Source organism: Dermacentor andersoni, chromosome 9 (genome assembly GCF_023375885.2).
Source record: "Dermacentor andersoni chromosome 9, qqDerAnde1_hic_scaffold, whole genome shotgun sequence".
Lineage (NCBI taxonomy): Eukaryota > Metazoa > Arthropoda > Arachnida > Ixodida > Ixodidae > Dermacentor > Dermacentor andersoni.
In genome coordinates, this window is record NC_092822.1 from 139837285 (window position 1) to 139855053 (window position 17769).

Sequence of the window (17769 nt, forward strand, 5' to 3'; positions counted from 1 at the left end):
ATAATGCTCAATTCTGCCTGCCTCAGGCAGAGACATTGTATACGTATGTGCCCGGGTGTGTTTCGTAAATTCGAGGCTGACAATAATGCTTTTGCATGGACGCTGTAATGATGTTTTGTTGTTGTTGTGTGTGGCAAAGCCAGACACCATTGATTATTTCATTTCCTAATCTGTTTTGTTTACATCAAGTATGATGCATTACATGTGCTCTACCTTATATTGTACTTTAAGTTCATACCACACTTGTAAGCGTCCCTACGGGTGAATAAATTTCGTTGTCAACTTGTCGGGATAACGGCTCTGGCTTTGGGCTCACGGACACTTGAAGGTCGGTGGCAATGGGAGCCAAAAGCATTTCATCCTTAATAATTTTAGTATGGTCGTGCCATGGCCATTTCATCGTCCGCATCATCATCAGCCTGGTTACGCCCACTGCAGGGCAAACGCCTGTCCCATACTTCTCCACTACCCCGGTCATGTACTAATTGTGGCCATGTTGTCCCTGCAAATTTCTTAATCTCATCTGCCCACCTAATTTTCTGCCGTCCCCTCCTACGCTTCTCTTCCCTTGGAATACAGTTCGTAACCCTTAATGACAATCGGTTATCTTCCCTCCTCATTACATATCCTGCCCATGCCCATCTCCTTTTCTTGATTTCAACTAAGATGTCATTAACTCGCGTTTGTTCCCTCAGACAGTCTGCTCTTTTCTTATCCCTTAACGTTACACCTATCATTTTTCTTTCCATACCCCGTTGCGTCGTCCTCAATTTAAGTAGAACCCTTTTCGTAAGCCTCCAGGTTTCTGCCCCGTACGTGAGTACAGGTAAGACACAGCTGTTATACACATTTATCTTGAGGGATAATGGCAACCTGCTGTTCATGATCTCAGAATGCCTGCCAAACGTACCCCAGCGACTTCTTATTCTTCTGATTATTTCAGTCTCGTGATCCGGATCTGCGGTCGCTACCTGTCCTAAGTAGATATATTCCGTTACCACTTCCAGCGCCTCGCTAACCATCGTAAACTGCTTTTCTCTTCCGAGACTGTTAAACATTACTTTAGTTTTCTGCTGATTAATTTTTAGACCCACTCTTCTGCTTTGCCTCTCCAGGTCAGTGAGCATGCATTGCAATTGGTCCCCTGAGTTACTAAGCAAGGCAATATCATCAGCGACTCGCAAGTTACTAAGATATCCTCCATTAACTTTTATCCCTAATTCTTCCCAATCCGGGTCTCTGAATACCTCCTGTAAGCACGCTGGGAAGAGCATTGGAGATATCTTATCTCCCTGTCTGACGCCTTTCTTTATTGGGGTTTTGTTGCTTTCTTTATGGAGGACTACGGTGGCTGTGGAGCCGCTATATATATATCTTTCAGTACATGTACATACGGCTCGTCTACACCCTGATTCCGTAATGCCTCCACGACTGCTGAAGTTTCGACTGAATCAAACGCTTTCTCATAATCAATGAAAGCTATATATAAGCGTTGGTATTATTCCTCACATTTCTATCACCTGGTTGACAGTGTGAATATGGTCTATTGTTGAGTAGCCTTTACGGAATCCTGCCTGGTCCTTTTGCTGACAGAAGTCTAAGGTGTTCCTTATTCTATTTGTGATTACCTTAGTAAATACTTTGTAGGCAACGGACAGTAAGCTGATCGGTCTATAATTTTTCAAGTGTTTGGCGTCCCCTTTCTTATGGATTAAGATTATGCTAGCGTTCTTCCAAGATTCTGGTACGCTCGAAGATGGCCATTTCAGTTTTGTATATCTCTTCGTCACACTATCAACACGCTGGCGTCGTAATACCATCGGCATCATTCTGGCATCACGTTGTTGTCACGCCACTGCCATGCTGTCGCGGTTGTTCCATCCCCGCCATTTTGTCGTAGTGCTTCGAGTTTTGTCGTGCCATTGTCGTCATGCCGTCATCATTATTCCATCATAGTCGTTGTGTCGTCGTCATGCGGGGCATGCGAATGATCGAGTGTAACGAGTTTATGTTGAGCTAGGCAGTTCCCAGTCCAAATGTGTCCATTTGGGTCACATGATCTCTGCTTGAAAATACGGGCTAAGCAGAAACATAGTTCTTCACAAGTACCAATGAAAGCTTCGGTAAATCGATTCCCGCAGACTTTTATTATTCAGGCGAAAATTTTAGTTGGCGCATTGGTATAAAATTTCAGTCTGGAAAAGTCAATGGCCTGAAAGTTCAGTGGCATAAAAATTGGGGGTCCAATCCTCGAGCTTTGGTGGGAGTCGAACCCATGACCTTTAGTGTTAATACGGCAAGGTTAATTTATATAAAGTTATGGCCTTGGAACGCATCATCTCTGGTGGGAGTCGAACCCACGACGTTTGGGGGTATTGGGGGTTTGGGAGTAGACGAAAGTATTTAGGGTGCCACCATGCCACACCATGTCGCTAACAAAGGTCATGTTTGCGAGCACCTTAACTCTGAGTTAACTAAGATAGAGCTATTTAAGGCACTCGAACCGACGACTTTCGTGGCAGTCGAACCCACGACCTCTGTGTTACTTAAGGGGAATGTAATTCAGGCATTCCTAATTAGGCTACAGTTATTTAAGGCAGTCGGAACCACGGCCTTTAGTGGGAGTGGCACCCACGACTTTTGGTCTTACCGCTCATTTAATTAAGGCACACGAACCCTCCACTTTATTGGGAACCGAACCCAACGCCTTTGGTGTTAATTAGAGCAGGCTTAATTAGGATAGAGGTAATTCAGGCTCTAGAACCCGCAACCATTGGGGTTAATTAGGGCGAAGCTGATTAAGGTACAGGTATTTCAAGTACGGTTAATTAATGCACTCGAACCCACGCCAGTGATGGGAGAAAACAAGTAATAGGAAGTAACAACGCATTCAAATGAGGATGTCAAGTAATTTAATGAATGCCTCGTAGGTGCGCAGACTTTTGCCTTGAGCCTCTTTGGCGATGCTAAAGTGACTGTCAAGTTTTTATTGTTCAGTTTAGCTGGTTTATAATAACAAAATGCTATATTTAGTTATCCTCTATTCTATTACGACAATTAGCAGCTTCCTGAAAGCCCTGGGCCTTTTTGCGTCCTTGTGATACTGCGGTCCCTCATTATCACTTGTGCAGATGATAATTCGTTGCAGCTTCTCTATGCCTCTTCATACAGGGCACTCGCGAACGTGTCCGAGCTAGTTTGGAGCATTGAGGCAAGTGGTGTCCGTTAGAAGTCTATGAGATGAATTTTTTTTACACTTGATCGTCACCACGTATTCGTTTTCAATAAAAAATCAGTTATACACCGCATTTCATAAAGTAATTCTTCCAATATTTGTAGTACCTCATCCCTGATGTTCTTTTGTCTGTTATAGATCCCTATGACTATGGCGATGCTGTGCGTCACCTTCCTAGGCATGACTCAAATTATGGTTTCCCTGGAACGGGACATCGAGTACACAGAGCTGCCAATAGAGGTAAGTGGTTCAAATGTCTTTCTTTTCTATGTTGTCCTTTGTCAGCAGAGTGTTACACGCTCTGATGAAAAATAACTTTAATAAATATCAATAACACAGATGTATTCAAAACAAGAATTCTACGAAAAAGAAACTTGTGCTCCAATTCGCGCTGCGAAGGTGGTTGGAGAGCGAAGCTGTGAACGACACCTAGAATGATTACCCATTGCGACGTTGCTTGAACTTATTCACATTTATTATTTATTTATTTCATATTACTGTGAGCCTTTCTCAGGCTCTGACAGGCGTGGAATGTACATTAGGTGGTACAACAGGTTTGGTGTTCCGGAACATGAATGAAAAGAAACATATCTTATATAAATAATAGAATCAAAAAGTGTGCAGAGCCGTAGAATCGTACAATTCATGACTAATAATCAAGAAAGCTATGGCTACAACACATTTACGAGAGCATTTTCAAAGAAAGATTCAACATTCGCAACAAAAACATCAAGTGACACATTATTCAGAATATGGCGAGGCAGGCTATTCCATAGTTCTATGGATCGAGGAAAAAAATAAAATTTGAATAAATCACATCTAGCAGCAAATGGCCGTATGCACAAGTCGTGGTTGATTCTTTTGGAGTGGTGGTGAGGTGGCTTTAGGTACAAATCTTTAGTTACGCTGATGCAATCGTGATATAACAGGAAAAGAAATTTCATACATGCAGTTAGTCGTCGGAATTCTAACGTCGAGATGCTAGCCCTTTTACGGAGAAGTGTCACGTTAATGTAGCGGGAGTAACGGGAATAAATAAAACGGAGTGCTAGGCTTTGAATTCTTTCAAGTTTCGTTTTCAGGTAAGACTGATGGGGGTTCCAAACTATGGCGCTGTACTCCAGAATGGGTCTTACTAGAGTCATATAGGCGTTTAGTTTTGCATGCGCTGGTGCAGCTGACAATTTTCGTCGGACGAATCCAGGTTGTCGGTATGCTTTTGTACATACGTTATGTATGTGGGATTCCCAACTCAATTTCCCAACCCCCAAGTATTTTACTTCATTTTTACGTGTCACAGCAGATCCTGATAAAAGGTAAGTAAAATAGATGGGCATTTTTTCCCTTGTTATGGTGACAGATGACGTTTTGCGTACATTTATTTTCATATCCCAAGTTTTACACCAAGAATCAATGTTGGTTCGTGTTAAGTGCAAATTATTTTGGTCATCTTGTGAACTAACCGTAGTGTACACAATGCAGTCGTCTGCAAATAATTTCAGTACAACATTTGCAGTGACACAGGAAAAAATGTCATTTATATAGATTTAAAAAAGTGTAGGTCCTAATACTGATCCCTGTAGAACACCAGAGCAAACGTCTAGGCTATTGGATTTGGCATTTTTTATTTCGACGTATTGAGTACGGCCTGAGAGGTAAGCTGCAATCCAGGAAACTATGTTTGAATTAATAGCAGTAATTTTAAGCTTCTCAATTAATTTACAATGCGTGACAGAATCAAAAGCCTTTGCAAAGTCAACGAACACTGCATCCACTTGCAAACCAGTGTTAATAGCAGCCGCGAAGTCATGTGTAATTTCAAGTAATTGCGTAACTGTTGATAGTCCCTTCCTAAAGCCGTGCTGGTTTACATATAAAAGGTTGTTGCTTTCCAGGTAACTTATGACTGCTTTGTTAATTACATGCTCCAATAACTTGCAGCAAGAGCTGGTTAGTGATATAGGCCTGTACATACTTACCAAGAGCCTATTCCCATTTTTTTTTTGAACACCGGGACCACTTTCGCACAAAGCCAGTCGGCGGGCACGGATGCTGTTTCCATGGGTAAGGAAAAAAAATGTTTGAAGAAGGGGAGACAGTTGTTGCGCGTATCGCTTTAGAAAAGCATTGAGTAATCCGTCGGGCCCAGGCGATTTCTTTTCATCAAGCTGTAGCAGTAAGTTAAGAATGCCGCATTCTGTTATGACAAGGTCAGGCATGCGGGAATGGTATTCCGCTTGATTGAACTCTGAGGCAGAAGCATGGGTGAACACAAACTGGAAATAGTGATTAAAGGCGTTCGGGATACAATTTGCGTCATCTGTAACGGCTCCGTCTATTTCCATTTGGTCGATCGAAGTCTCCGGTTTTGCCAGGTAACGCCAGAACTTTCTTGGCTGGTGTGTCAGATAATTGGTCAGCGTATTTATGAAGAAATTGCTTCTTGCTGAAGAAATTTTTGCTCTGAGCATTTGCGAAACTTCAGTTATAGCATCGACGTTGGTTTTCTTTTTACGCATTCTTTGTAACCTTCTTTTGAAGCGGACAATACTGCGTGTAATTCAAGGTGTCTTCTCGCTTTTTTACTGATGGGATAAATTTTTCCTCACAGTACGCTACTATTCGTTTCGTTTCAGCTTTAACCATAAGTCATTCACTTTTTCAAATCCCGACTGTAAAAGACTGTCTAGCGTTATTTCAATGTAATCAATAGCACTGACATCATCTGCCCTGCTGTAATCCTTGACAGATATACGAGATATACTGGTGATTTGGGTGGAACTGAAACTGAAGTTATCAAAAGTAAGTAAAAGCATTTTATGGTCCTAGATTCCATTTTCGATACGGATATCAGGGTTTAGCGTCTTGGAAACGAAAGCAAGATCAAGAATGGAGCTTGCTTGCCCTTGTATATGCGTTGGCTCCCTAACAAGCTGGGTTAAAGACAAACTAAACATAAGATTCAGAAGCATTTCACAACTACTGTGCTCGTTTCCACCAGTTGTCAGATTTCCCCAGTCAATCCCCGTGAAGTTGAAGTCTCCGACTAAGATAAGTTTAGTACGCTCGTTAATTTTACGGCACAGAAAGTTGCGTAATTTAGCAAGATAGTCAGTCGGTGCACTTGGTCGTCGGTATATGCCGCCAACGAACACTAACATTCCATTGATAGTAATACTGCACCACACACTCTCGTGATAGGGCATTCCTTCGTCTGTCTTAAATGATAAGCCTTCTTTAATAGCAATGGCAACGCCCCCTCCCCGGCCATCGCGGTCGAAACGAACGATAGAATAGGAATTGGGAAGCACCTATCAACCGTGAATGTGAGAATGCAACCAGGTTTCAGTGATGACAATTATATCGGGGATGTACACCAGCACTATAATAAACATAATATCGAGAGTTGAGGTGAATTTTGTCACGAGGTGGAGTGACTGTTTTCATAAGCGAAACGGCTTTCACGCTTCACGAGTGTCCTCTTATTTTCAGTGCTATCCCAGGCATACAGATCGCTGTTTATTCTCCCTTTATCAAATGTAAGCTTGACCTTGTCTCCTCTGGTGCGATTTTCTTGGGATGAACGCCATAGTTGCCGGCGCATTTCCCGTACTACTGGTGAGAACTCTTCCGAGATAGGTATCTTCTCGCCTCGCAACTTGGAACAGTTTCGAAGAACAGACATTTTCTCCGTGAAATCGAAAAAACTAAGAATTACTGGGCGTTCACGTGCAGTACGTTTCTTGCCGATACGATGAATCCGTTCGATAGATTTAACTTCAACTGCAAGAATTTCCTTGAAAATGTCATGTATCACGCGTTTTTCCAATGTTGCCGGGCTTTCGTTGTCTCCCTCTTTGAGACCATTTATGATCAAATTGTTCCGACGACTTCTGTTTTCCAGGTCTTCTAATTTATTGCTTAACCGTGCCATCTCCCGATACATGACGACATTCACATGCACTTTAGCTAATTATTAGCCAAAGGTGTTTCAACGGCCTCTTAGTTGGCTTGCGCCGCTACTACGTGAACCTACAAAGGCTGGACCAAAGACAGGCTAAATGCACTTAACCTGGAAACACAGTCGATCGCACACAAAGCAAATAAATCCACATTTTGTGCCGAGAAATTTCTTCTTAGATTTACAGATTGCGCTTGAACGATTGATTACATTGAACCTTGGTTGCATGGCCGCGTTTTCGGCTTCACAACATTTGTCATCATCCTGCCGCGCTTGGCGCTTGCGCTGAGCGTCCTGGGCACGATGTCCATCAGTGGCAAGAGCACAACGCCATTGTTCACATTGCCGCCTGTCTCATTCGCCGCTCCTCGCATGCACGCGGCTCTTCAGGAGTCCTCACTATAAGTGGCCTTCCCATAGCACTGTGACAACAGCGCTTGGTTAGGTGAGCCTTTCTATACAGAGGGCGTCCCACGAAACTTTAGCCGTTAGAGGAATATGGAAGAAAGTAAATGGGCTGGGAGAGTGTTGACGTATCTGTACAGGAAGAACATTGATTCACAGTGGAGGAAAGGAACTAGGAAGCTTACCAGCAAGTATGCGGCCTGTAGGTGGGCTGTAGGTGGGCTGTAGGGTAGGCAACACAGAAACGAAGATGGTCAAGCAGAAAGTCAGAGAAGCTGAAATAATCTCATGGGTGGCGGCAATGGAAAAGAAACCTGCCATGAGCAACTACTTAAGAGGAAAAAACGAAATCAGGAAAGAGAGAATTTATGATGGCTCAATGGGAAGTTCATTACTTTTCGAAGCGAGATCGGGATGCTTTAGAACACGCACCTATAAAGCGAGATATAAGAGGGAAGAAGAAGCATGTGCTTCCTGCGGTAAAGCTAGGGAAACTATGGAGCATGTTTTATTAAAATGTGAACACGTCTACCCAGTGGTCGATTTAGGCACCACTGGCCTCCTTGAAGCCCTTGGGTTCAGCGAGAGCAGTGAAAAAGTAAACATGTCTGCAGCAGCAATTAGTAAGAGGCGATAGGAGGATTAGGGGAAGAAAGGTAGGGAAACGACAAGAAACGGAGACGTGCGAAAGCACAGTTGACGGAGCTGCGAAAGCACAGCAAAGTTGACAGTAGGGGATCAGAAAATTTTGTTGTGGGAGTTCATAGGTGTTATTGTCTTTTTTTATTGTTTGAAGATTTGAACTTTTATTGTTTTAAGGCTTGAAAACGATGACACGATAACGGCATGGCAGCGAATGTTTTACGACACAATGGCAACGAATGCACGACAATGGTGACATAATACTGACTGAATCACGATAGCGCGATTACGATAGAGTGACGAAAAAATGTCGTCGACGGAACCACGAAGGTGGAAAGACGACTGCAGCATGACGACAATGGGATGACGTTTCGGAAGTAATGACGATGCTAAAACGACAGCCTGATGACGACAGAATGATGAGAATGATATGACGACGACGTCGTGACGATGGCGTCACGACAACGGCATGGAGGGAGTCGAAGATTAAAAAAAAACCCGCGTGTTGATAAAATTGTATAACAGGCGAAGAGTACGGTCTGATGCGGTGACCAGAACCGGTAACGCACTCCCTCACCAGAGCAGGATTGGTCACCATGGTGCAGTACTGGGCCACAACCTCTTATATGAATACAACAATCGAACCCCGGCCCTCAGTCCCCAGCAGCTGCGAAGCAACTGACCAAGGCGGCGGTCAGACAAGTGACGCAGCAGAGGGTGCTAAGAATCTCTGGATCCGGCCAGGCCGCCATTGGAATGCGAACCTGGCAACGTATAACGCTAGAACGTTATCTACTGAGACGCGTCTAGCTGTGCTATTGGAGGAATTAGCGGGCATTAAATCGGATATAATAGGGCTCAGTGAGGTTGGGCGGACAAATGAAGCATATACATTGCTGCAAAGCGGACACGTCGTGTGCTACCGGGACTTAGCGGAGAGACGAGAACTAGTAGTCGGATTCCTGATTACTAACGATATTGTTGGTAACATACGAGAATTCTATAGCATTAACGAGAGGGTAGCAGGTCTTGTTGTGAAACTTAATAAGAGGTCCAAATTGAAGGTGTCACAGGTCAACACGGCTACATCCAGTCATGATGACCAGCAAGTCGAAAGCTTCTATGAAGACGTGGAATCGGCGATGGGTAATGTCAAACAAAATACACTATACGACCTCAATGCCAGGGTAGGCAAGAACCAGGCTGGAGACAAGTCAGTGGGGGAATATGGCATAGGCTCTAGGTATAGCAGGGAAAAATCATTAGTGGAGCTTGCAGAAGTTAATATCTTGCGGATAATGAATACCTTTTTCGCGCAAGCGGGATAACCGAAAGTGTGCTCGAGGACATAAATTCCTTTAAACCGAGTATACAGTTCACGACTGAAAAGGAAAACAATGGGCGAATTCCCATCCTAGATATCGTCGTAGAGAGGACTTCAAGCGGCTTGAGGACTACTGTCTAGAGAAAGCCAACGCACACACGAAAGTACCTGAGCTTTGACTCGGCGCACCCAATTGGGCAAAAGCGATCGGTCGCAGCAGCACTCTTTTCCCGGGCATTCCACGTCTGCTCCAGCCCCACAAAACGTAGGCAAGAGCTACAGGTTGTGAAAAGGGACCTGTTGAACAATGGCTACCCTCGACAACTGCAAAGAACGCAGGAGCTCAAACAGTGAAGCCGCGCCGTGAAACGGCGAAAGAAACAGTGAAGTGCGCGACGGTACCCTACATAGTGGGAACAAGCGAATCCCTAGCACGAATCTTTAAGGGCTCCAGTGTTCAAATCGCCCACGTGCCTTCTCGAAAAATTAGCGAACAGCTGGTACGCGCAAAAGACCTTTTGCAACACACGGACTAATCGGGAGTGATATAAAAGATACCATGCAAGGAGTGTGACGTGTCGTACATCGGCGAGAGCGGAAATGTTAAACGACGCTGGAAACAACCCATGAATGACGTTGCCAAGGACCACACAGCCGCGAACGCCCTGGCGGAACAACATGAACGAACCGGACACATCATTGACTGGGATTCGGCAGCCATCATCGCAAAAGAAAAACACTTATCTGCCCATTTGCTTTTAAAATCATTTTACATCCAATCAACTACACACACGATAAACAGGACGCGGGGTAATCCCGAGATATACACCCGAACGCTGCGCCATCTCACCCATAAATAGCCGCGCGCCCACGCTTACATCTTCATTGTGATCAAGGGACCCGCACGAAGCCAGAAACGTAGCTTCTTTATATTTAGTTTATTCTTGGCGAGTGCATGTTTTTTGGCACTATTATGTTTCCTCGCCAGACGAGTTTTCATCGAACACTTGACTAACCTAGAATAGAACTGGTAGAACTTTCCAAGTTAATCAACAAGCTTAAGATAGCTGACATAGGAAGTACCATATCGATAGAATTGAGCATGCTCTCAGGAATGGAGGAAGCCTAAAATCCGTGAAGAAACTAGCAATAGGCAAGCATCAGATGTATGTGTTAAGAGGCAAAGCCGGCAATATAATTACTAATATTTATGAGATAGTTCAAGTGGCTGAGGAGTTATATAGAAATTTTTACAGTGCCAGTGGTACCCACGACGATAATGAAAGACAGAATAGTCTAGAAGAATTTGCCATCCCGCAAGTGACGCCGGAAGAAGTAAAGAAAGCCCTGGGAGCTATGCAAAGGGGGAAGGCAGCTGGGGAGAATCAGGTAACAGCAGATTTGTTGAAGGATTGTGGGCAGATCCTTCTAGAAAAACTGGCCACCCTCTATACGCAATACCTCAGGACTTCGAGCGTACCGGAATCTTGGAAGAACGCTAACATAATCCCAATTCATAAAGAAGGAGACGTCAAAGACTTGAAAAATTATATACCGATGAGTTTACTGTCCGTTGCCTACAGAGTAGTTATTAAGGTAATCGCAAATAAAATGATGAACACCTTAGACTTCTGTGAACCAAAAAGGACCAAGCAGGATTTCGCAAAGGCTACTCAACAATAGACCATATTCACACTATCAATCAGGTGATAGAGAAACGTGCGTAATATAACCAACCCCTATATATAGCTTTCATTGATTACGAGAAATCGTTTGATTCAGTCGAAACCTCAGTAGTCATGCAGGCATTGAGGAATCAGGGTGTAGACGAGCCGTGTGTAAAAATACTGAAAGATATCTTTACCGGCTCCACAGTCAACGTCGTCCTCCATAAAGAAAGCAACAAAATCCCAGTAAAGGCAGGCGTCAGACAGGGAGATACAATCTCTCCAATGCTATTCACACCGTGCTAACAGGAGGTATTCAGAGACCTGGATAGGGAAGAATTGGGGATAAGAGTTAGTGGAGAATACCTTAGTAACTTGCGATTCGCTGGTGATATTGCGTTGCTTAGTAACTAAAAGAAACAACTGCAATGCATGCTCACTGACCTGGACAAGCAAAGCAGAAGGGTGGGTCTAAATAATAATCTCCAGAAAACTAGACCAATGTTTACCAGTCTCGGAAGAGAAAAGCAGTTTACGATAGTTAGCGAGGTGGAAGTGGTAGGGGCAGATAGTGACCGCCGATCCGTATCTTGAGGCTGAAATAATCAGAAGAATAAGAATGGGCTGGGGTGCATTTGGCAGGCATTCTCGGACCATGAACAGGAGGTTGCCATTATCCCCCAAGAGAAAAGTGTATAACAGCTGTGTCTTACCAGTACTCACGCACGGGGCAGAAACCTGGAGGCTTACGAAAAGGGTTCTGCTTAACCTGAGGACGACGGAATGAGCTAGGGAAAGAAGAATGATGGGTGTAACAGGGTTATCATTTAACGTTACACCCATCATTCTTCTGAGCAGATTCGGTGAGTGAACAGATGTGAGTGAACAGGAGCAGGAAAGAGCAGATTCGGTGAGTGAACAAACGCGAGCTAATGACATCTTAGTTGAAATCAAGGAAAAGAAATGGGTATGGGCAAGGCATGTAATGAGGAGGAAGATGGATGGTCAGGTTACGGACTGAATTCCAAGAGAAGGGAAGAGTAACAGAGGGCGGTAAAAGTTAGGTGGGCGGATGAGATTAAGAAGTTTGCAGGGACATGGCCACAGTTAGCACATGACGGGTTGGAGATGGGAGAGGCCTTTGCCCTGCAGTGGGTGTAGCCAGGCTTGATGATGGTGATGATGATAATGATGATGATGATGACGACGACGAGGATGGAACAACCACGACATCACAACGATGGTGTGGCAACGAATGCATGACGACGACCGTGTGACCACGGGACAATGATAATTATGGTATACATTAGAATGATGACGATCATATCGCGCAGACTGTATCAAGACTGTGGTGTGACGATGACGGCATGGCGCGAAAGTAATGGCGAAGATGGATCGCTGACAGTAGAACGACGTTGACAGCCTCACGACAACAATATCACAACTAATGCATGACGAGAGTTGGATGACAAAGCATGAATTACGATGACGCAATGACCACGACGGCATCACAAACGCGAGCACATACATACTGGTCTAAGATAGTAGTTAACCTGGGCCACTCTGAGTCGACACAGGGAACGTGACGAAGACGGCATGACGAGGGTGAAGCAACGAAGCTGGGGCAATGGTGGAATGACCATGAGCATTTACCTAGTGCTCCAAGCTATTAGACATAGGCCACTGAATCGGCAAAGAAGCGGGATGATGATGTCATGAAAAAATCCAGATGACGATGTTGAAATAGCGGCAACAGCACAACCACAATGGAATGGCGACGACGGTATTGAAGATTGTATTGTATTGTATTGTACGACAACGGATGCATGACAGCGACAGTGTGACGACGACGCAATGAAGATGATAGTTCGATCACGGCACCCGTATATCACGACTGAATGAGAACACCATAAATACAATAACCCGCCATCGTTGCATAGTGGCTATGGTGTTGGGCTGCTACGCACGAGGTCTCGGGATCAAGTCCCGGCTACGGCGGCCGAATTTAGATGGGAGCGAAATGCAAAAACACCCTTGTACCTAGATATAGCTGCACAATAAAGAACCCAAGGTGGTCCAAGTTATTCCGCAGCCCTCGACTATTGCGTGCCTAATAAACGAATGGTTGTTTTGGCATGTAAAACTCGAGAAACTCATTTATCTAAAAGAATTAAATTACCATAAGACTACAGAACAGTGACGTGGATGACACAACCACGGCAAAATCACGACGACAGTATGAAGACGATGGGACAACGTTTTTGAAGTGCTGACTATGGTTAAGCAATAGCATGACGACGGCACTGACGACAATGGTATGATGACGACTGTCTGGCAAAGATGGCATGACAATGGCGGCCTGGCAAAAGTCTAATGAAGAAGCTGGAGTTACGACGATGGAATGACCACAATGGCCGCACGACGACATCACAAGTAATGCATGACGTCGTTGTGACGAAGGCATGACGACTACAGCATGAGGAGAACCGGATGACAAAGCTTCACTGATGACAATGCAACAACTACAATGACACCACAACCACAGGCACATACCAGGTAGCACAAACTATTAGCCAACATAGGTGCTGAATAGGTGTAGAAGCTGTGAAGACGATGTCCTGACGAGAGTGAGACGCCGAAGCTGGAATGAAGATGATAGATCGATGACACCGGCATCATGGTCACGACCACATGCCTGACGGGCCAAGCTATTAGACAGCTTAGTTCACTGAGAGGGCGTAGAAGACATGACGACGACAGCATGACGAGAATTAGAGGACTCTGTGGGATGACGACGATAGAATGACCATGACGGCATCATGATGACGAGCACATCACTAGTTGGGCCAGGCTGGGAGACGACTTGTGCCACTGACAGCTTATGCCACTAGGTCGGCGTAAGCGGAAGGATCGATGGATGGATGGCTGGACGGACGGACGGACGGACGGACGAATAGGCGCTGACGTAGGCTAAGAATTCTAATCGCATTTCAAAGAGAGCACTAGAATTTTTTTTTCTTTGCCTTGCATTGACAGTACGTGTGTTGCGTGGGTGTATTGTATTGCTGTCATCCATCATTTAAGAGAACATTGACGTGTGCACGAGGCATGTTTCATATTTCTTTTTCGTTTTTACAGAGATTGTGATTTAAACGCGATACCGTCGCTCGGCGTTTAGTGCTGCCTTGTGTCACTCCAAGCGACTTCCTTTTGTGTAATCGTGCAGAATGACGTCGAATATATTACCATCGAGGAAGCACCCAATGCCAAAAGGAATCCGATGGCCAGAGACTCCACGGCTAAGCTGCATCAAGTCGACAAGACATGGCCCCTTGAAGGCAGCATTAGTTTCCAGGACTTCTCAGCGTCGTACCGACCATCAATGCTCGAGGACTCTCTCAAACACGTCACCTTCACTGTGAACGCGAGGGAGAAGGTGAGTGCATGTCGCAAGAGCAATTAGACAAAGCGCATTACGAGTCAAACAATGTGGACGTAAATACGGAAAGACATGTATATAATCTAAACAAACTGGTCAAAGCATTGTGTTAAATACTCTTGAGAAAATATTATTGTGGTTTGCGTATACGTATATACACACGTCTAACTTCGATGGAGCGGTGCGTACTAGCGCGTTAGCGAGCGGCACCTGCAGGCTGCAACGACACTAAAAGCAGAGTGCGCTCGCGCAGTCCGCGTGAATAGGCGCTTGCGTGCAGCGATGTTTACGACCTCCGACGTTTTTCATACGAATGTTTCCTTGCCTGCCACAGACAACCTCGCATACCCGAGAGAAAGCGGCAGAAAGCCAATGGAAGCTTCTGAAACTTTCAGCCATTATTCTTTATGCAGAGCGCGTACAGGACCAGAGTACGAGCAAAATTATTGAGTATAAATCGAGCTGAACGGTTCTGGACCGATTCTAAGGTGTCAATTAGCGTTGATTGAGCTGGATTCCAGACGGCTGAAGCGTACTCGAGGTTTAGACGGATTAATGTTTGATATAGCTGTAGCTTAAGGTGTGCTGGCGCTTGGCGAAAGTTCCGGCGAAGGTATCCAAGCGTACGACAAGCATTGTTAGTAATGTAGTTAATGTGAGAGTGCCATGATAAATCGTTCGATATGTAAACACCAAGGTATTTGTAAGTACTAACCTGCTCTAATTTACCTCCGTTCAAGGTGTACGTAAAAGGTTCAGAAGTGTTAGAACGCGAGATTGCCATACTTTTACATTTATTTACGTTAAGGGTCATTAGCCAAGTATTACACCAGTCAGAGACGCGATTAAGATCAGCTTGAAGAAGGTAGTTGTCGTTTTCGTTAGTTATTCTACGGTACATGACACAGTCGTCTGCAAAGAGTTTTATGGATGACGTGATGTTACGCGGAAGGTCATTGATATATATTAAAAAGAGCAAAGGACCTAAAACTGAGCCTTGCGGAACGCCAGATTTAAGTGCACAGGAATGTGAGGAACAATCATTAGCGGTTACGTACTGCGTGCGGTTAGTCAGAAAGCATTCTATCCATTTGAGAATATTGGGGTCGATGTTCAGCGTGCTGAGCTTCAGTAGTAGTAATTGGTGCGAAACTTTATCAAAAGCTTTTGCAAAGTGTAGAAGCATACAATCAACCGGAATTCTATTATCTAGTGCTAAGATGACATCATGCGTAAAAGACAGAAGCTGAGTTTCGCACGAGTGGTGCTTACGAAAGCCGTGTTGGAACCTGCTGAAGAATGAGTTGGTTTCAAGAAATGCTATAAGGTTAGAATAGATTACATGCTCAAGCATTTTACAGGGGATACTTGTTAAAGAAATTGGTCGGTAGTTTAAGGCAGAGTGTTGGTTACCGGATTTAAAGACGGGAATCACCTTCCCCACCTTCCAATCAGTCGGCAAAGTAGAGCACTGGAGATACTGCATGAAAATGTGTGACATTTTGATGCATGTGACATTTTCATACCCCCCTCGACCCTATACCGCATCCTTTTCCTTCGCCCCTTCTATGCCCACTCCATCATCTGACTCTGCGACACCTTTGCCACGACCCCGCTACTCTCGCTCGCCTTCCCCCTCCCGCCGCCAATGTCGCTCGCCCCCGTCACGCCGTGCTCCTTCTCCGACCTACTCGCCGCACCCCCGACCGGAAAACTATACAGTGCAGCTTCTGGAGGTGAAGCTGCATTGACGACATTGGCACAAAATCCTCGCTGCACCTTACCCACGCACAAGAATCTTTTGGACGTGCTCGTCGACAATGTTCCTGTGTGCGCGTTGATTGACACCGGGGCGCATGTGTCCATTATGAGTGCTGCTCAAGAAAGTGCTGACGCCTGCCCCGAACCGAGTTGTACAAGTCGCCGACGGAGGGACTGTCGCTATTGTTGGCATGTGTTCTGCCCGACTCAGCATTGCTGAGAGACACACCGTCGTTCTCTTCACCGTCATCGAGCATTGCCCTCACGAACTCATTCTCGGTCTGGATTTTCTTGCCCATCATTCTGCCCTCATTGACTGTTCCGCCGGCTTACTTCGCCTTGACTTGCCTCTCCTTGCCGACCCTGTGGACCCGCCTCCAAGCCATCTGAACTGCATAGATTTTATTCGCCTACCACCTCACTCTGAGAGCCACGTCGACTTGTTGTCCTCTCCAGCTGTACTTGACGGCAATTACGTGGCCGCACCAATTCCGGCCGTTGTGCTTACACATGGTGTTACCGTGCCGCACACTGTGCTGAAAATTACTGGCAACCACACCTGCCTTCCACTCGTCAATTTCGCGCTAACCACGCAAGTTCTGCCTCAGGGGATCTCCTTGGCTATAATTCGCGCTTTGCAGGATGATGAGGTGGAGCCATTCACAGTGGAAGATCGTTACAGCTCAGCCGATACCGTGACATCATCGCACGGTACTGATGTCGACATTAACAAGATGGTCTCCTCTGACCTTACACCTGCTCAAGCTGAAGCTCTTTGCCGCGTTCTTGAAGGCTATCGCGACATTTTTGACTTTGACAACAGACCCTTAGGTCAAACGTCCGTCGTGACCCATCGCATAAATACTGGCGATGCGAACCCTATTCACCGACGTCCATACCGTGTTTCTGCGTCAGAACGAGCTGTTATCCAACAAGAAGTCACAAAGATGCTTGCAAAGGACATTATCGAGCCTTCCTGTAGTCCCTGGGCTTCCCCCGTCGTACTTGTCAAAAAGAAGGATGGAACGTGGCGCTTTTGTGTAGATTATCGCCACCTGAACAAAATCACAAAAAAGGACGTGTACCCTTTGCCACGTATTGATGACGCTCTCTACTGCCTGTACGGTGCCACATATTTTTCTTCTATCGGCTTACGGTCCGGCTACTGGCAGATATCCGTCGATGACATGGACCGAGAGAAGACTGCATTTGTTACCCCTGATGGCCTTTATCAGTTCAAGGTGATGCCTTTCGGTCTCTGTAACGCGCCCGCCACCTTCGAACGAATGATGGACTCTTTGCTTCAGGGGTTCAAGTAATCCACCTGTTTGTGCT

The 17769-nt window shown here is 45.3% G+C and overlaps 1 protein-coding gene across 1 annotated transcript in view; it reads left to right on the forward strand.

Moving 5' to 3' along the window:
• LOC126529754 (ATP-binding cassette sub-family C member 2-like) overlaps positions 1-17769 on the forward strand; it is a 282295-nt gene that overhangs the window by 171656 nt on the left and 92870 nt on the right. Inside the window, exons 6-7 of the mRNA XM_050177255.2 lie at positions 3374-3475; positions 14461-14670. Coding sequence (XP_050033212.2) covers positions 3374-3475; positions 14461-14670 — 312 coding nt within the window. The remainder of the gene's footprint in view (positions 1-3373; positions 3476-14460; positions 14671-17769) is intronic.